We start from the raw sequence: 20,267 nt of genomic DNA, 5'->3' as shown, positions 1-20,267 counted from the left end.
TATTTTTGTGATTTTTTTTTTTTAAAGATTTTATTTATTTATTTATTTATTTGACAGAGAGAGACACAGCGAGAGAGGGAACACAAGCAGGGGGAGTGGGAGAGGGAGAAGCAGGCTTCCCGCTGAGCAGACAGCCCGATGCAGGGCTCGATCCCAGGACCCTGGGATCATGACCTGAGCCGAAGGCAGACGCTTAACGACTGAGCCAACCAGGCGCCCCCCTATTTTTGTGATTTTTTAAAGTCTGAAATTATCAAAACAAAAAGGCAAAAACATTTCTTTATATACACTTAGAAATTTTTTTAACTGTAAAATACAGTTATCTCTGGGTAGGTGGATGGGTAGACGGAACTGGATCTCTGAGGCAGAAAGGAGACTTTTACTTTTCTTGGGCTCCCTTTTATTCCATTTGAATTCTCCAGAGATGATCCATGCTTATTATTTTCAGACACAAAGTTTTGAGATGATTTGTTCTGCAGCAAATAGATAACTAATGCATCAGACGACTCCTCACAAAATGCAAACTGCTGTAGGAGAAAGATGACAGCTTGAGCCACCACCAGAAAAGTAAGAGACTTTTTAAAAAAAGATTTTATTCATTTATTTTGAGAGAGAGAGCGTGCGCACGCACACAAGTAAGGGGGAGGGGGAGAGGGAGAGGGAGAAGCAGGCTCCCCACTGAGCAGGGAGCCCGACTGGGGGCTCAATCCCAGGACTCTGGGATCATGACCTGAGCTGAAGGCAGACGCCTAACCAACTGAGCTACCCAGGCGCCCCCAAAAAGCAAGAGACTTTAACAAGTTTCAGTTATAGCATGAAAGAGAATGTCTGAAAGCATTAAGCATAATTTTCTCATTTTACAGGTCAGTAGATAAATTTGAGGATGTGCCGCCTGGCTGGCTCAGTCAGAAGAGTGTGAGATGCTTGATTTCGGGGTCGTGAGTTCAAGCCCCTCACTGGGTGCAGAGAGTACTTAAATAAATTTTTTTAAAAATAAAGAAAAGATGGTAATGTTGGAACCTGAGTTAGTGGTCTGGAAAGTGGAAGAAAGATTTCAAAATACAGAGAGAAGAAAAAAAAGCAATAGAAATGGTGAAAAAAATCAAGACATGGAGGACAGATGCAGGAGATGCAAGATTACCAGAAGGAAAAAAAGGAATGGAGGAGAGGCAATAATGGAACAAAAAAAGGAAGAAAATTTCTCAGAGGGAAAGAACAATTTGAATCTGAAGATTGAAAGGCCTTACTGAATTCCGGTCAGATTGATTAAAAACAACAACAACAGGTATATCTACTTACACACAAGCATGTTGTGGTAAAATTCCTGACTCCAAGAGTCGAAGTACTGATTTTATTTTATTTTATTTTATTTTATTTTATTTTATTTTATTTTATTTCAAAGTACTAATTTTAGAGTCTTTGGATAGAAGAATTTACTTAAAAAGGAAAAATATCAGCCTGGCATGACATTTTGCTTTAAAAACCTGAAGCTAGGGAAAATGAAGTAAAATCCACAGACAGTACCAAACAAATGAAATAACAAAAAACCCTCCCCAAGAAACCTCCCCCAGCTTAGGTACGGTTCATCTGTTAGGGTGAAAGAAAAGTCTATGTGCATCTATGGAAAGGAGGCCAGCACGGGAGTGAGAGAGACAATAGCTGGACCAGAGCGGGGCCAGGGGGCAGCTCACTTATTTACTGTGAAGTGTTAGGAATCTAACCCTGATCCAGAACTTCTTGTGTGTGTGTGTGTGTGTGTGTGTGTGTGTGTGTGTGTGTGTGTATGTGTGCGAGATAAAATTAACAAAGATGAACATTTAAAAAAACAACAGTCACTTTTTACCAAGATGCGATAATTGAGAAGAACATAATGCCTATGGCTAGTGGCAGCCGCGATGAATGCAGGAGTACAGGAGAGGGCTGGCTCATACACTGCATTTGGAGCTGTGAATTCAGTACACACCACTGGCAACGCAATCTGGCACTACCTATTAAAATAAAAAATATGCAGGGCCGCCTGGGTGGCTCAGTCGGTTAAACATTTGCCTTCAGCTCAGGTCATGATCTCAGGGTCCTGGGATTGAGTCCTGCATCAGTCTCACTGTTTGGCAGGGAGTCTGCTTCTCCCTCTCCCTCTGCCCCTCCCCCCTGCTCACTCTCTCTCTGTCTCAAATAAATAAATAAAATCTTTAAAATAAAATGAAAAATATGCATACCTTTGCCTCAATCATCTTCCTCTGCTGGTCCTTGCAAATAAAGGCACTATTACATGAGAACATGTATTATTTTATTGCAGCACTTTTTCTAGGGACAAAAAATTGGAAACAAAGTGTATGACCTTCACTGAGGAAATAATTGACTAAATGGTGGAAGATTAAGCAACGCAGGCTATTATACAGCTAAAAGGGTGAGCGAGCTCTCTATCAATTGACTTGGAGAGATTTCCACTACGTATTTTTACTGGGAAAGGAAATGCAAAAAATTTTATAACCCTCCCTTTATTTTGTAAAACAGTAATGAAGAAATCCCCACGTATATGAGTTTGTCTAATTAAAAGAGTAGGTAGAAGGTATGCAAGGGCACACAGAGGTTGTTAACCTGCTCAGAGCAGGGGGATGGAGTCAGCCAGGAGAAGGGAAGAGAGAGGAGAGAAGTAGGACCAGGAACATAAGCTTAAGCAATAACTCACGACAGGCGTAGCACCTGTATAGAGTGGGCTGATGCTTTGCAAATAAAGCTTTAAATTTGTGAAAACTAACATATGTTTTTGTATAGCTTTTATGGTTGTTTTCTAATTACGGAGCTCTGGCAGAATGGGTGTTTTACCCAAATTAGGGATGCGTACTATATATTCCAAGTTTAGCAATGCAAATTCTCTTCTGTAGAAAATTAAATAAACAGTCTTTAATGTAAGTACTGAAACAAGGCCAAACCAGCAGTTCTTTTGAAAACTGGCAGTCTGCCTGCTGATCATTATTTGCTATTCTTCCCCAAACAAATACCTCTGAAGAAATGGCACCCAAAGCCGGTTGTAGATAATCTTTAAGGCTTACATAATTTTGGAAAGTATAAATTTATGGTTCACATACCCCGTTGTCATGAAAACAATAATACATATATGGGCAAATGTATGGACATTAACAATCCATTTTTGCATATTAATAATTTCATGGCTTGGGCTTTTTAAGCATGAAAATTACATATGTTATTTATTTCCAGCATGATTCCTTCATTGATTTGCATGAATTTTTCATTTTCAAACTTAGGAAAATTAACTTTTAGAAAATCATTTACTAGTAGAAACAATGAAACTCTTTTAAGTAATAAAATAGAGGGCACTTAATTTTTGCTTAAAAAAAGAAATTTCTGAGTAAGAATGTAAATATGAGGGATAATGTTTAATGTATTAACTCTCTTCATGGACATTTGCATTTTTAGAGGGGAAAAAGCTTTAGAACAAAGGAATTTTAAAATAGTATTTCTAACATTAATGAAATAGAGGTTTGGTCCCTAGTGGGCAGGGAACTTTCTATCATGCAAAGGACTAGAACCAAGAATAGGGCCCTGTTCCTATGCACCTGGCTCCCTGCTCTCAGATCAGCTCCACTCCTCAGCCCTAGCCAACAAAGGCTATATGCAGACCCTTCCAGGCTGATTAGAACAATTACCAAAATCTCTTTGTTCATTTCCAACTTTGATCTTTTTTTTTTAAGATTTATTTATTTGGCAGGGGAGGGGCAGAGGGAGAGGGAGAGACTCAAGCAGACATCACACTGACCACAGAGCTGGATATGGGGCTCGATCTCACGACCCTGAGATCACGACCAGAGCCAAAACCAAGAGTCAGACGCCCCCAGGGGCCCCCCAAATTGATCTTTCATTAGTGTGTTTCTGACTCAGAAAGTGTAGCCCCTCACCCAAAACCCCCCTTCCAATTCCACACCCTTTCCCCAAATTCTGATTCTGTTTAGGACCATCCAGACCTGATCCTTGGACTTGGCCTCCCAGCTGTAGTATGACTTTCTCCTCTCTCAAATGGTTTTGCTCTGGACTCCCCCCATCTCCTTTGCAGGGCCCTACATCAGCCTTAATAGTGCTAATGGGAAGCACATCAGATGTGTAATTGTCATCTTTTTTTTTTTAAGATTTTATTTATTTATTTGGGAGAAAGAGAGCATGCGTGCAAGTTGGGGGAGGGGCAAAGGAAGAGGGAGAGAGAATCTCAAGCAGACTGTGCTGAGCCAGAGCCCAATGTGGGGCTCGATCTCATGACCCTGAGATCATGACCCGAGCTGAAACCAACATTTGGTTGCTTAACTGACTGAGGCTTAGCACCCAGGCACCCTGGCACCCTGTGATATTATCATCTTAATGTTGCTTGAAGAGTGTTGAATTGACACAGAGCCCAAGGTGAGTGACACTTAAAGGTTAAGGGTCCATTCAGTGCCATTATATGGAAGTACTAACAAACAGATAGTCAAGTTGGCTACTCAGTGTGTCTCCAGTCTCTGGGATTTGGAGAGGCAGTGCCAGATTCAGCATCTTTGATCTCTCTCAGGCTTTTCCCTCTATGCCTTGTTGACTCATTGTTTTCTTTAAAGATGTGAGTAATGTTAGCCAACTGTCTGATTCAGCTCTTCCCACTTGGACTTGTGAGCAGTTTTTCTGAAGGTATCATATTTCATTCATGATATATTGATTTTATTACTGTAACTGGAACATTCTTGAGTTCTTCAGGTTTCAGAGATCATTTGTTCAATGCCAAAGTAGCAGGGTCTAGGCTCCCATTTCCACCCCCAAGTTTGCCCTCTTGCTTTGGACTATTGCTCAATTCCTGCCAATCGTCTCTTTGTCTCTTATAACTTTTTTTTTTTCATGCTGTTTTTCTCTTCATGCATTGCATAAGATACAGAATCTCTGGGCTTACGTTCTAGCACTTCAGCAAGTTGAGCAGAAAGAAGGCATTTCTTTCCCATTAAGCTCAGCAAACATCCCAGCATTGGGTCTTTGGATTTGGCTTGGGTTCCTAGCGTATCCCTTAAATAATCACCGAGACAAATGCTCTTGGAGACTGAGAGCCAGAATGAAGGGGTTGGGGGTGGGGAGTCAAATCCACCCAAACACAGGGATGAGAGTGGAGGAGGAAGAGCTCCTGAAGGAAAATACCTTCATGCTACCAGAGGGAAAATGGATGCCGAAAAATCAAATGAAACAAAACAAAACAGATGTTCACTGTGCTTGGACATTAGCAAAGAAAATTACGGAGCAGAAAAGAAAAAATCCACTTCTTTTTTTTTTTTTTTTTTTTAAGATTTCATTCATTTATTTGACAGAGAGAGAGAGAGAGCACAATCAGGGGGAGCTGCAGGCAGAGGGAGAAGGAGAAGCAAGCTTCCCGCCGAGCAAGGAGCCTAATGCGGGGCTCGATCCCAGGATCCTGGGATCATGACCCAAGCCGAAGGCAGACGCTTAACCAACTGGGCCACCCAGGCGCCCCCAAAAAATCCACTTTAAAATTAATGCATACTGATACCCTGGCTTCTAGATCTGTCTCTGCAGAGGGCTGCTACACTGGCAGTCACTCTCCTTAGGCCCCTGGTGACAGGAACATCTTTGAGAGAATAGATGATACATGTGGGAATCCCTGACTCTAAACTCTACTCAGGGTACAGGCCCTCCACTATCCCCTTTTTTCCTTCTAAAATGAGGGGAACCCTCCTGACTGCTCCTTTTTCCTTTCTCTACCATCCTAGCCCTTTTTCTGCAGAGCCTCAACTCTGCTCAAAGGAAGGTACAACTCTGCATCATTCTGCAGAGCTGTTTACCTTCCAAGAGTCTCAAACTCTTCTGTCTGGAATCCTCTGGGGCCTTTGATTTTGTATGATCAAAAGGTCTATTGAATTTTTTCTTTTTTTCCAAATCAAAAGAGCAGACTCAAGCCTCAAATGAGAACTGCTTCTGTCTCTAGATAAGAAGATTGCCTACGTCAGTTTGGACTATTATCTGCCTAAAACAGAAAAAAGCCCAATATTGTGGCTTCAACAAGATAGAAGTTTATCACTCTTTCAGTAAAAGAAGTCTAGAGACAGGCCCTCCAGTGCTGGTTTGGCGGCTCCAAGGTCTTCAGAGACCACGGCATCTACTATTTTGCTTCTCTGCCCAGATGATCACTTGCTGGCCACAGGAAGGAACAAAGAGAAAGGAGTGAAGCAAAGCCTGCCACTTTTTTTTTTTTTGAGAACTTTCCAGAAGTCCTCAGCCACCCTGTGCTTACATCTCCTTGCCCAAAGATAGTTGCCACATCTTGTCACAGGTAGCTGTGAGAGGGCCAGAACATAGAGGCTTTTCGATGAGCCCTTTAACTGAGAGGAAGGAAGGGACTGGATGGGGGAGGAGGCAGCTGCCACACGGTTGGTGACTTCCGAGATGCCTCTTTGCTCTCCCGTGCATTGCTCTCAATCCCTTATTTGAAGTCATCTTCTGCTAGCTCATCTATGGTACCTAAAATTCAGTCTGTACCATTTTAGGATGTCCGTCATACAGTAGGTTTGACAGCTCTGAAAAATAGGTGTGGGTCATTTTAAGATACACAAAGCTGAGAGGAAGGCCCAGGAAAGTCCTGAGAAGGTTTTCATTTGGAAGAGGTCATAAATATTTGACATCCAGACAACATAAGGGGCGATATGAAGGGCCTTTGTGGTGACAAAAATGTGAGCCCACCGCATCTCTCGTCTCACAGCTAGATGGGACTCTACAGCTTCTTCAAAATCAAAAGTTTAATTTTGCAAAAGTCAACAGCATTTCATCGTAAAATTATATCTCAGTAATTTTTTAAGTCAATTGTATTTCAAACTGGTACGTTTAAAAATGACATACTTAGTATGCAGTTTCGATTAGTCTTATCAATTTTTTTCCTTTCAAATATTAAAGAAACATTAAGGGGGGAAATCAGTTGAATTCTCAGTAAGAAGGTCTCAATTTTTGAAAACGTTTTATTCTGAACATTTGAAAATATATATAAAAGAATATAATTAAACTCCATGTACTCATTACCCAATTCAACAATTACCACCCTTTTGCTAGTCTTATTTTATCTATTTGTCTGGCAGTTTTTCCCTGGGTGGATTATTTTAAAGCAAATCCCAGACATTATATTATTTAAGCCTTCAATAAAGGCTGTTTTTAAACTCTGTGATCCCAAGCACACGAACAAGGGAGATAAAACTCCGTAATTTCAAACGACTAAAACTAGCAATTTCCACATACTGAAAAAATGTGTAGTCACTGATTCCTGGAGATGGAAGTGAGAGGGTAGATAGGCACAGAGCAGGGATACAGAACGTGACAAGCAAAATAATGCCCCGCAAAATGTCCATCCTAATCCCTGGAATCTGTGAATATGTTGCCTTAAAGAAAAGGAGGAAAAGAGTTGCAGATGGAATTACTGTTGCTAATTGGCTGACTTTAAGATAGATTGTCCCCGGTTATCTGGGTGGGCCCAATGTAATCACACGGTTCCTTAAAAATGGAAGAGGAAGCAGAGGTGAGTCACAGAGAGATGTGACTGAGGGCCAGAGTGATGTGATGTAATGGGAATCCACCGGCCATTGCTGGCTTGGGAGATGGAGCAAGCAGGGCAGGAGCCAAAGAATGCCTATGGCCTCTAGGAGCTGGAAAAGGCAAGGAGGCATACTCTGCCTTAGAGCCCGCACTAGAGAACACAGCCCTGCTGACGTCTCTATTTCAGTCCAGTGAGATCTGTGCTAGACTTTTCACCTGGAGAACTCTAAAATAAGAAATCTGTATTGTTTAAAAGCCACCACAGCTGTGGTAATTTGTTAGTGCTGCAACACAAAACTAACGAACAGAGTGAGAGGCGGTCACCATTTGGCAACTTGAAGGGGACAGGTGGGAAAGGTTTCTTCAGAGATCTGAATCCTTTAGCCAGAAAATAATGTAATTACACCAACTCCTCGGAAGTAGGTCCTACGGATGGCAAAAGCCTCAGTTTTCAAGTCCTGCTCTTGTGCTAAGAATGTAAGTCAGCAGTGTGCTATAAAATTTGAAAATGGAAAAAAAAGGAATGTACACCCCCTGCTGGTAGATAGAAAACAGACTTTTCCTGTTTTGGATTCTGGTTTCCTTGTATATTCTGGGAAGAGGGAAGGCGATCCCGGGCCTGTCACCGGTGGGCCTCGGTTTGGACTAACTGAGCTCTGAGCCCCACGCAGACTGTAGAATACCGATGGGGCCACACTGAGCTGATTATTTTCACAACGCGTGGTTGGAGAAGTACCTCTTTAGATCTGTTTGTTGTTTCAACAGAACCTTCTCTTTTAAAGAATGCAATATAAGAGATGCTATGAGACAAACATCTTTTCCAGTTAAGATGCTTGCAAGTTCAGTTAAAGAAAAACAAGCCAGCCTCCAGCATGCTTACTCAACATTTGTTCAAAGACTCAAGGTGGTAGTGTGTTAGTTTCTGAAATTTTAGTCAAAAATAATCCCTTCATCTGTGACAAGGAATTAATAAGAGAATTCTTAAGAACTGTTATAGAGATTATATTTCTGATTTTTTTTTAATTAAGAAATGATTTATTAAAAAAAAAAAAGAAATATCCTGAAACAATGTTCTTTTTCCTGATTTGTTCCCACGCAAAAGAAGGTTGTTTACCAGTGGACCAAGCTTTTTCATTTGGTCTGGCAACTTCATTCCCCCCTCTTCCAACTGCCTTCTCCTATTCTGGGCATACCCATTAAAGCATGGAGGTTAGAGGTGACAGAGGGGAAGGAAGGAGAAGGCAAAAGAGAAGGAAGAGGTTCTAGAGTTCTAGAGTGTAGAATTGTTTCATATGTATTTTTGCACATAATATGCTTGTACTTAACATACAAAGTTAATATGACATGTATTTATATTATATATGTTTATTATATTACTGTATATTGTATTATATTTATATAATATATATCTATTACATAGATACACAAACATAAAGAAAGAGAGCAAGTTAGCTCTGTACTAATTAGGACTCTTTAATCAAAGTAACAAAACCCATCTAAGCTAGGATGAGTACATCTCTTCCAACAGCAGATTTACTTTTTTTTAATAGATTCACACTTACTCATAACAGAATTTTGCATCCCACCACCTGCTCCTCAGTAACCTCAACACATACTTGGTGATAACTTACTCCTTTGCCTAAACATTAGTTAGCAAATGTTTAGAGAGTGCCCACCTCTAAGCACTGGGGATTCAATGCGTAAGTTAGAAAAGGTCCCTGCTTTTCTTGTAACTTATAGTATAGTGGGGAGAGGGGAAAAATGGCCCGAGAAATTTTCAAATTGAGGAGGCTATTTAGATCGAGGGGTCTGGGAAGAATTTCTGAGGAGGTGATATTAAGCTGTACAGAAAGCCTCAAAAGGAGGGAATTGTGGAGGGGTGGGCAGCATTCCAGGCAGAAGGAACGGTGTGCAGAAAGAGCTTGGAGTATGTGATGAATTGCAAGGAGACTACTGTGGCGAGAGTGTAGTGAGAGATGAAGATGGGACGTGAGAGGAAAGGAGAGTGAATGCCGGGCAGGTGCCCCTCGCGTAAAGTCTCTCAAGCCATGGCACACAAATTGGATTCTACCCTGAGGTCACGACTTTTAAGCAAAAGAGTGATCAAATTAATGTGTTGAGATGATCACTCTTGCTGCTTTGTGGAGAATGGGTTGCCAGGGGGTCAGGAGACATTCAGAAGCCTGTGGAAACAGTCCGGCTGAGGTTGAGGAGGCTTGGCCTGAGGTAGGGAAAGCTGAAGTGGAGAAAAAGGGATGGATCTTGGAGGTTGATTGGCCAGGACTCAGTGTGGGTTGGACATGTGCATGTGTGAGAAAGACAGAAACTAAGGTTCACTCTTAGGCTTCAGGTTTGAGCCTCTGGATGCCCAGTGGAACATGTCAATTGAAATGATTTGGGCCAAAGTAAAAGAAAGCTTTGGCTGAAACCAAGAGACATGTGTGAGTTCATATAAGTTCAGAGGTAGGACAGGCTTCAGGATTCACTTCAGCAGTTCTTGAGGAGTCTGGCTGTGGTTAGAGATCTATGTGTGATTTTTCAGGCCTAACCTTAGGGAATCACAGAAGCTTTACCTGACAGGTCTCCCCGGGAGTGACTGCCCTCCCCACACAGCCAGTACACTGCAGTCTCTGGGGAGCACTGCAGTCAGGGACTTGGGCCCCTGTGACTCCCATGCTTCTCCTGTTTGCATTCCCAGCCCCAGGTCCTCCAATACTATCTCCTTATCTGAGGCCTTGGCAGAGGTCTTCTTTAGTCTCCTCGCTGAAGCCACCTCCTGGGGGAAGGAGGAGTACTTTTCCACACTAAGACTTCCCCTCGTTCCTCTTTCCCAGGGTCCATAAAACTGCATGAGCCTTTTGTTCAGTGAGATCCACCTGACCCTTGACCTCCCCCTGACCCTTGACCTGTATCCTGTTCCATGGGAAAGTGGAGCAAAAGGGGTCAGTGCTTTCTCTGGTTTTAGCCATCATGGTAAGTTGATTGAAGGCTTAACTCTCATTTTTGGCTTCTTGCTTTAATTGGCAACTCTGACACCTGACAACTCTGGCTCCCACCTGGGACCCGGTGCTCGGGATTGTGCTCTCTCTCTCTCATTCTTCCCCCACCCTCATCCCCACCCCCACCCCCACCCCCACCCCAGCTCAGCTGAGCTCCTGACAGATCTGCCTCCTTTTCTCCACAGGTCTTTCAGCTTTGCCCTCCTGCATGTGTTAGCTTTATCCTCAGGATGATGGTGAGATGTCCCTAGTAGTTCTGTCACCAGCTAGACCCAAGACCTGACCTTTACTGCTCACCTGTTTGTACCCAGCCACCTTTGTTCCAAGTTTTTCCTTCTTTCCAGCTTATCTCTTAACTCAGGCAAGAGACCTGAAGGAAACCGAAGCTACCCCTCAAGCAGTAATGACTGCCTGGAGGAGGAGCTCCACAGCCCCAGACCACCCAGACCAGTCTGAACTTAACTACTTAACTGCCCCTCCCCTTAAGTGTATAATACATTATTAGCTATAGTCACCAAGCTGTGCAGTAGGTCTCCAGAACTTATTCATCTCATAACAAAATGTGTACCTTCAACTAACAAAGATACTATGATTCAAGTCAACATTTACACAACAACACATATTTGCCCTTTGTGTCAGCCTCCCCTTGAAATTTGCTCAGAGTAGATCTTAAGTGTTCTTACCACACACACACACACACACACACACACAGTAACTATGGAGGTGATGGATATGTTAATTAGCTTGATTGTGGTAATCATTACACAATATATATCAAAACAACATGTTGTACATCGCTATGGTCTGATGTTTGTGTCCCCCCGCAAATTCATGTGTTCAAATCCGAGTGCCCAATGTGGTAGTATTAGGAGGTGGGGGCTTCCTGCTTACGTCCTTATGAAGGCACAGTAAAGCCCTTATGAATGGGATTAGTGCCCTTGTAAAAGAGCCCAGAGAGCTAGCTTGCCTCTTCTGCTGTGTAAGCTTACACCTAGAAGGCACAGTCTATGAACTAGGAGATGGGTTCTCACCAGACACTACATCTGCTAGTGCCATGATCTTGAACTTCCCAGCCTCCAGAATTGTGAGAAATAAATGTTTGTTGTTTATAAGACACCCAATTTCTGGCATTTTTTGTCATAGGAGCCTGAATGGACAACACCTTAAATATGTACAATTTTTATTTGTCAATCACACCTCAATAAAGCTGGAAAATAAATTTAAAAAAAGAACTTTGAAGGTATGTGAATAGGCTTCGACAGACTTAATCTCACTCAATTTAAAGGAAGGCCAATAAGCATATTAAGTATTTTTTAAAGAATGCGATAACTTGTTTTGTTGTAAGGATTATTGTATTTGAAAGAATATTATTCTATACCATGCTGTACAGACATTAATAATAATTGTTATTGTGTCATTCTCCCTAAAGCAGAATTCCTTCTGTGAGCTCAGGACTGAATTCTAGTCCTGGCTCCATTTCATAACGTCATTTAATCAATCATTTAATATCAGTAAGTCTCATTAATCTCTATCTGCCTATCCCATGTAGTTAAAAAGACTAAATGAGATAGCATAAAACGGCAAAGGTTTTGATCAACCCAATTATTTTAAAATTGTATCTATATTATAATTTAAGAAGCCTAGCATCTCCCTTTCCCTTAATTTCAAGCTCCAATTTATCGGCCTTTCTCAAGCCACAGGCTGCTGGGGCCTGTGGGCAGTTGGGTTTGAATGAGGCCCTGAATTCTTTGGAAGTCACAGCTCAGGGGGCTGCCATAAGGGCTGTTCTACTGTGCACATGTCCAGCTCCTAGATGTGTGTGTGAGGAGGCAGGGGTGGGATGGTGAATGGGCAGGAAAGTAGCTTGAAAGATGCTTGCCCCCAGATATCTGTGGAATTCTCAGTGAAGGAATTGGTTTAGCACTGTATGGAAGCCTGGAGATCTGCAGGCCCCTTAGAGCTAAAAAAGGGTTGTAGAGCTTATCCCTAAGATGAAACTTCAGAGCGATAAGGGAGCAGGAGGACTTCCTCCAGGTCCTTTGGTAAGGGCCCAGTAGCCTGCTTCTTTCCATAGATATCATTGGCCCCTGGGGGATAAGCATCACTGGGCCTTCCACTGGTTTCACTGCCATCATTTAGAGTACTCTGAAAACCAGACTTGAGCTTCACGTGGACCACTGAGAAAAATAGCTGCTAAGATACCCCCAGCCAGAGAAAAGAAGTTCAGTTAAGACAGATAGGATGCATATCCAGCAAAATAGAACCATTCAAGGGGCTCACTCTCACACTTACAGATCCATCATTACACCATGCTGCCTGGACTTCTAACTGCTAGCATCTGCATTTCTTTCCATGAGGGCTTTTCCTGGCTCATGGGGCAGGCTGGGGTATAAGCTCCAGGAACATGCCGTAACCAAGGACGATGGAAGTTAGTATATAAATACCCCATCTTCCTCACCCCTTCAGTAGGATAACTCTGCAGTGTATGTTTTACCCTGGTCTCCAGAATTCTCCAGCGGGATCAGCTCCAGTTACCCACAGTGCTAACTTCCTTGATAATAATCCATTTTTTGGCTTTCTTTCCTTTCTGACTCACTTCCCTGCTCTGCTACCATTTTTTCCTGGATCACCTCCCACATAAACTACTTGCTTTCAAATCCTTGTCTCAGGGCCTGCTTCTTAGGAAACCCAAACTAAGACTTGTAGTGTGCCAGGAGGATTAAATAAAGCAAACAGAATACTCCTGCCTGTGCTCCCCTACTTGACTCCCAGAACACTTCCAGTTTGGTCTGGAAGGATTTTCTCTTTAGAGAATTTGACCAGCTGGAAAGAATGACCTACAGATACTGATGTCATGTGTTCCCAACTAACAGCCCAGCCAGATCACCCTACAGAGAAGCCCTCAGGAAACAAGTTCCACCTTCATGCTGGAAGCTTCCAATCAGCTTTTATAGCACTTAACTCCAGCTTTTTAGTTATGTACTTTTTAAAAAGATTTTATTTTTATTATTTATTTGAGAGAGAGAGAGAACACACGAGTGGGGGGAGGGGCAGAAGGAGAGGGAGAAGCAGGCTCCCCGCTGAGCAGGGAGCCCGATGCGGGTTCAACCCCAGGACCCTGAGATCGTGGACTGAGCGGAAGGCAGATGCTCAACCGACTGAGCCACCCAGGTGCCCTTAGTTATGTACTCTTAAGTATGAGTGAATAGTTGAAGACTACCAGAAAACTTCCAATATGATAGATGGAGACCAAATTAATAGCAAAAAGCAGCTGAAAGGAAGAAGAGACTATTCAAGAAGAAGAAAACTTTAAAAATGTATTGTGTGTGTGTGGTTTTTGTTTTGTTTTTTGTTTTTTTAGAGAGGGACAGAGAGAGACTCTTAAGCAGGCTCCATACCCAGGGCAGAGCCCAATGTAGGGCTAGACATCACAACCCTGAGATCATGACCTAAGCTGAAATCAAGAGTCAATCACTTAACCAACTGAGTCACCCAGGTGCCCCTAAAAATGTATTGTTAATATCCTCATAGGGATTAGAAATCTATGAAGCAAAGCTATGACATCATAATGAAGAGACATTTGAAAAACAAAAGAAAACTCCAGAAAAATAAAAACAGTATAGATGGCTGGAAGAAAAATTTGAGTTCTCCAATAAAGAGCAAAAAAACAAAGATGGAAAACAGGAGAGTAAAATAGATGGTAAAAGGGCTCTTACATCAAGTTTGGGTTTGAGTATACATCAGAAGCTGATGTAGGGGAGCTATCAGAAGATAAAAGACGGGAACCTGCTCATACCTGAACAAAAGGAAATAAAACTTGGGCAGTTGTGCAGGCCAAGAATGGAGGCAGAGGTCCTGCTTAGGCAGTTCTTGCATTAATGAGAACTAATGAGCACCTGATGTAAAGACAGAGGACATTTGGACAGAAATTAAGAAAAGGATGAGAGATTAAATGGTGGAACAAACTGAAGTTGTGACTGAGCAGGTGTGTGTGTGTGTGGTGGGGGGGCTGTGGATCTGATGTAAAAGGTTAAAGAACGGATGGATCTAGATTTTTCTGCAAGATCCTAAATGTACTGGGCTCCATTAAGCAAGATGAGGAATCAGCGAGGACCAGTAGGTTGGAGTGGTGTGTGTAGGAGGTAGAATGCAGATTCCCGAGTTCAGGGTCAATCAGTATTTTTTCAGTAGGTGTCAGATATTGGGATAAAGTTTTGTCTGGGTCGCCTGAGGAAAGGCAGAGGAAAGTCACCAGAAAAAAGACAACCCCCTTCAGGTGTTTGTAGTTAAGGAGGTACAGCCCTTGGCCTGGAGGGGATGGGGGGGACGACAATGAATGTTTGTGCAGGATACTTGGTGACAGGAACTGTAAATGCACGCTTGCGCAGGACCGCCTCTGGGGGTCTGCCCTGTAGAAGAACGAGAGCCTCCTTCGTCACCGAGAGGACGCTCAGACCACGCCGCACCCTAGGATGTTGGGCTCGGAGTCTATCTTGAAGACCCGAATCCTCTGGCCTTCCTAGTAGTGCAAAGGAGGCATGGTGCGCATGCGCATGACCACCCCAGGGCTCAATCAAAGGCGGCGGGAAGTTGGTTTTCTGAGTAGCAACTGAGCTGCTTGAAGACCGATTGGAGATGACAGACCAATAAACAAACATTTCATTGGTTTAGCGTGCTCAGCCTCCCAATTCTCCAGCTTCCTATTGGGCCTTTCAAGCAGAGCAGGGGCGTGACTCCCGGGGCTCCTCCCCGCGCTCTGGCCCAGCTTCGGGGTCCGGGGCTGAGGGAGCGGGACGGAAGTGAGTGGGTCCCGCCCCTTCCCCCCTCGTCTTCGCTGGAGCCGCTGCCGCTAGAGTCGCTGCCCCCTCTCCGGCGAGCCGGAGTCTCCGTGCCGTACCCTTGGTCCCCGGCCGCGCGGAGCCGGGATGCACTGCTCCTGCTGTGGGTCCTCATCATGGAGACCAAACGGGTGGAGATTCCCGGCAGCGTCCTGGACGATCTCTGCAGGTACCGCGGCGCTGCCCCGGCCCCTTTCGTCCCCTCCTCGTTTTCTCTCACACTGGCAGACCGCGGAGGCCTCCGCGTTTCCTCCCCCCCGCCCACATCCTTGTCCTCGCTTTCCGGTCCCGCCGCTGCTCGCTTTCCCCGCTCGACCCTTCTCTCGGACGACACCACCCCTGTCTTTCCGCCGCAGCCTCCCGGTTTCTCACGGCCCCTCCGTCCTTCCTCACGGGGCACCGGAATTTCTTCATTTTCTTAGTTCCCCAACTCTTCCTTTGCTGCAAGTGAAGCCGCTGCGCCAAACCCTGGGTCTGGAGCGTTTTTCGGCTGCCCCCTCCCCCTCTCATTGTTTTTTTTTCTGCCTCTGACTTTTATAGACCGTTCCCCTCCTCCTCCCTTTTCTCATGCCTCAATTCTGTCCAAAGACCCCAAGGTTTTGAGTCTTAGTAGTCCCACGCCCCCGGATCTACGCAGGGAAGCAGTTTCAAACTTAACCTTTCGCCCGTGTGCTCTCACACGTCCGTGGCATTTTCTAAATTGCTATAAGGAATTACTACTGTCTTGTTCATCCCCAAACTTATTGGAAGGGGGGTGGGTAGAGAGTTGCTTTTTTTTCATTCTTTAATTTTCCTTAAAGGAAATTCTCAACCGCAGGGTTTTAACGCATGGTATACTTTTGAGAAATTTTTTACTTTCTTCCCTCTTGTTAGCGATGATTTCAGATAGCCAAACTTAGGGAAAATGGACTTAAAATATTTTCTTTTCCCGAAGTAAAATTTTTGATGCAGTAATACCCTGGGTTGTCGCCGGCTTAAGTGGATTGTGAAATAAATTATAAGTGAGTAAAAGGCTCTGATAAAATAACACCTTTTGAAGTACATTTACTGCGTGTATGTATAGAAATCTGACTTTTAATAGTTGTGTCGCATTCACGCCTTTTTTTTTTTAATGGGAAGGAAAGAACTAATACTTCTGGAGGTACTGTTGTGTGCCAGGCATTGGGTGCTCCCTTCACATACATCATTTTATTTATTCCCCGAAACAAGTCCTATTTGGTGCAGTTATTTTCATTTTCATCTGACAGAGTCGGTTTGTAATTTACACAAGGTCACATTTCTCATAATTCAGAAAATCAAGATTTGAAACAGGCCTTTTTCTCTACAACGCCTGTGCTTTTCCCCCTGTGCTAGGTAGACGTTGCAGAAAGTCAAGTCTAACATTTTAAACCTCACAAAAGTACATGTAGATAACTATATAGACTAATTTTGGAACTAATAAGAATTAATGTCGCTGTACTTCTTTGGTGATGATATGATTTTAATTTTTGGAATATGATCGATGCAAACAAACCACTTAAAATGCACTTATTTTCTGTCCCAATTTCATAAGAAAAGATTTAATGTATGTATGTCTGTGTGGATAAATGACTGGATGAGCATGTACAAGAAGTGAGATTATGATTTTTTTATTGATGTTTCCAAGATTTTTTAAAGGACGTGTATTTTTATAGTTAGAAAAAAAGTAAAGATGGGTGTGTTTTTTAAAAGGTGAGCATTAATTATGTATGGATTACTAGGGATATAGGTTAATAAAAACATGGGTAATCTCACACTTTTTACAGGCATCTAAAATAATCTTCCTACTCGTATGGGTTTATTTTGTATACTCCAGAGGATTACATCATTGAAAGAAGTCCTAGCAACCGTTTTGAAGGTGATTGATTTTATGTGGAACCTGTTTACTTACAAAATTTGTTTTGTAAACAATACGTTAAACGTCTGTTGAGTGTTAAAGATTCTTGGTTTTCCAGTGAGTTTAAGCAATTTTATACAGATCTTTTGGAATAGGGTAACATTTTTTTTTTTCTTTAAGAAATGAGAGTAACATTTTTGTAATTACTGTGTTTTGGCTATATAAATAAGGATTATATGTTTAAATATTAGGGCTAGCTGCTTGACTAATAAACCAAATAACCATTTCTTAAAAAACTTTAAGTTTTAAAAATCATGCAATTTTAAAATTAGTGTTTATAATATTTTTGTTGGTAAATTTAAAGACTTTTAATGTGAACAATTCAGGCTTTTATGATTGTGGGTTTTTTAAGAAATAAATTTACTAAGAATTTATGTTTAATTTCTATAAAAATAAAGCTTAATGGAAAAAGGTTAATTTTTCTGCTCTTTTAAGTACCTCTTGATTTATGTTTGGCTTTGACTCATTTTTATATTTTCCCCAATTCTGTTGTTTATTATTAGTGTATTTAAGAAGTTTTTTGTTTTGTGTTACTGATTTCTGATAAATTACATATTCCTGCTAATCTTGTCTACTTCAGTCATTGACCATATAGTAATAATTTTTGGAGAAATGTAAAATTGAGAATGATTTTGATGTGAAAAATTAGAGGAGGAGACTTACATTCTCAAGAAGTGACTTTGTAACCGTTAGACTGCTTATAACCTAAGACATGGAATGTTATTTTGCAGATGGTTTCATATGCAACATTTCATTTACTGGGATACCAGTGTAGCCATTAGAAATTCCTAAGGCAGTTAGCAAACAGTAAACTGAAGGAAAATACTTGTGTCTTGAAAGATGGATACAGTATACTATTGAACATAATACTTAGTCATTTGATGCCTTTTGTTAAACAAATTTTTAAATGTTTTGTGTGTGTGTGTGTGTGTGTGTATGCCCAAGGAAGTCTGAGAGTATATACACCAAACTGAAAAACACTAGTTATTTCTGGGTAAAATGAAATTAGAGGAGAGGAAGGAAAGACTGTCATCTAAAATGTTCTAGTGAACATTCTAGTAAACTTGTATGTAGAAAGTAAATCTGCCCCATCTTATGGTGATATTTGCCTCTGTTGCACCATGATTTTTGACATTAAAAGTCAAAGAATTTTTCAATACCATTTAAATTAGCTTATTAAATACCTGAAAAGTATGTTTTTAAAGTAAAAATTGAAAACTACAGCTTGTTTCTCTTTTAAAGAAATGCTTGGAGTTTTTTTTAAAGCCCCTTTAAGAATTAAATGGTGAAGCCACTCTAGTGTTAAAAGGAGAAAGGTATGTTCTGGCAACTAATGTTGCTGCTATTTTGGTGATTGTGTAAGCTAATCAAATAATTCTTGCTCATCTTCAGGTTGCCATTTTAGTGTTCAGTTCTGCAACAGTTTTGTACTAATTGTAGTTCTGTTAATGTTCTATCTGTAGGAAAATTGAAAAGATGACATTTTGTGAGGTGGAGAAATTTTTCCCATAACAAATTATGGTGAAAAGCATTTTATTTCATATATACTACGTATACACACATATTTATTTATTTTTATTTTTAGTAATCTACACCCAACGTGGGGCTTGAACTCATGACCCCGAGATTTAGCCCTCTGCTCCTCCAACTGAGTCAGCCAGGCACCCCTGCACACACTTTTAAATCTTTAAAACAGATCAAAAACATTCATAGAATGAAAGCATCGACGTGTTATTTTCATGTATTGAAATTTCCTTTTTTTTTTTTTTTTTTGAGAGCGAGCGAGCGTGCACTTGCACACAGCGCTGAGGGGCATGGGTGGGGGAGAGGGAGAGAGAATCCTTTTTTTTAATATATATATATGTTTTATTTATTTGACAGAAAGAGAGAGCACAAGCAGGGAGAGCAGCAGAGGGAGAGGGAGAAGCAGGCTTTCCACGGAGCAGGGAGCCTGATGTGGGGCTCGATCGCAGGACCCCGGGGATCATGACCTCAGCTGAAGGCAGATGCTTAAGGACTGAGCCATCCAGGTGCCTGAGAATCTTAAGCAATCTCCGCACCCAGCCCTATGCAGGGCTTGATCTCATGACCCTGAGATTATGACCTGAGTTGAAATCAAGAGTCCGTTGCCTGGGTGGCTCAGATGGTTAAGCGTCTGCCTTCAGCTCCGGTCATGATCCCAGGGTCCTGGGATCGAGCCCCCTCAACGGGCTCCCTGCTCAGCGGGGGGCCTGCTTCTCCCTCTCCTGCTCCCCCTGCTTGTGCTCTCTCGCTGTCAAATAAATAAAATCTTAAAAAAAAAAAAAAAAAATCAGTTGTTGCTTAACCGAGAGAGCCACCCAGGAGCCCTCCTTTTTCTTATAAAGTTTCTTAAAGAAATCAGCTTTTTTTTTTTTTAAGATTTTATTTATTTATTTGACAGAGAGTGAGCACGCGTGAGCACGTATAAGGGGGGGAGCGGCAGGCAGAGGGAGAAGCCGGTTCCCTGCTAAGCAGGGAGCCCCAGGGCTCCATCCCAGGACCCTGAGATCCTGATCTGACCGAAAGGCAGACGCTTAACCGACCGAGCCACCCAGGTACCCCAAGAAGTCAGCTTTTAGTTGTTAAAAAGAGGTGCTCATGTGTAAGGTTAAAAAAAAAAAAAAAGTCGAGGAGTGCGGGTGAAGTTATAAAAGAAAAGCAACAGTCTTCTGCCCTACCCCTTTTTATCTCAGTTCTGCTCTCCAGACTTTTACCTGTTTTGTGTTGAATTCTCCTGGTAGATAATGTAGTATTTTAAAATATACTTGGACTAGTTTCTTGTTTTATCAACTTCAGATGTTAGATTGAGAATTTAGTTAACCTTGGTAGCTGGTGAGGGTTTAGTTTATCAAAAGCCTAATGATGCCTTTGCCCTACTTCCAATACAGTTATATCACTATTTTAAATTGTTCTGTTGGTTAGCTTTCTGCTTTA

At 42.1% G+C, this 20,267-nt stretch overlaps 1 protein-coding gene across 8 annotated transcripts in view; it reads left to right on the top strand.

Moving 5' to 3' along the window:
- The window catches only part of DCP2 (decapping mRNA 2), a 113,343-nt gene that overhangs the window by 22,390 nt on the left and 70,686 nt on the right, over nt 1–20,267 (top strand). For 3 of the 8 annotated variants that reach the window (XM_078066941.1, XM_078066939.1, XM_078066940.1), the window contains 2 exons: nt 449–567; nt 2,297–2,407. Coding sequence is in view for 1 of the 8 variants with exons in the window: in XM_036087355.2 (XP_035943248.1) it covers nt 15,514–15,566 (53 nt within the window). In the remaining 7 variants the exon portion in view is untranslated. Of the gene's footprint in view, nt 1–448; nt 568–2,296; nt 2,408–15,221; nt 15,567–20,267 lie in introns of those variants that run through there. The other 5 variants (XR_013445645.1, XR_013445644.1, XR_013445643.1 and 2 more) reach the window with 3 other exon arrangements.

This window comes from Halichoerus grypus, chromosome 2 (assembly GCF_964656455.1).
Source record: "Halichoerus grypus chromosome 2, mHalGry1.hap1.1, whole genome shotgun sequence".
Taxonomy (NCBI): domain Eukaryota; kingdom Metazoa; phylum Chordata; class Mammalia; order Carnivora; family Phocidae; genus Halichoerus; species Halichoerus grypus.
This window is presented reverse-complemented; position numbering and strand designations above follow the sequence as displayed.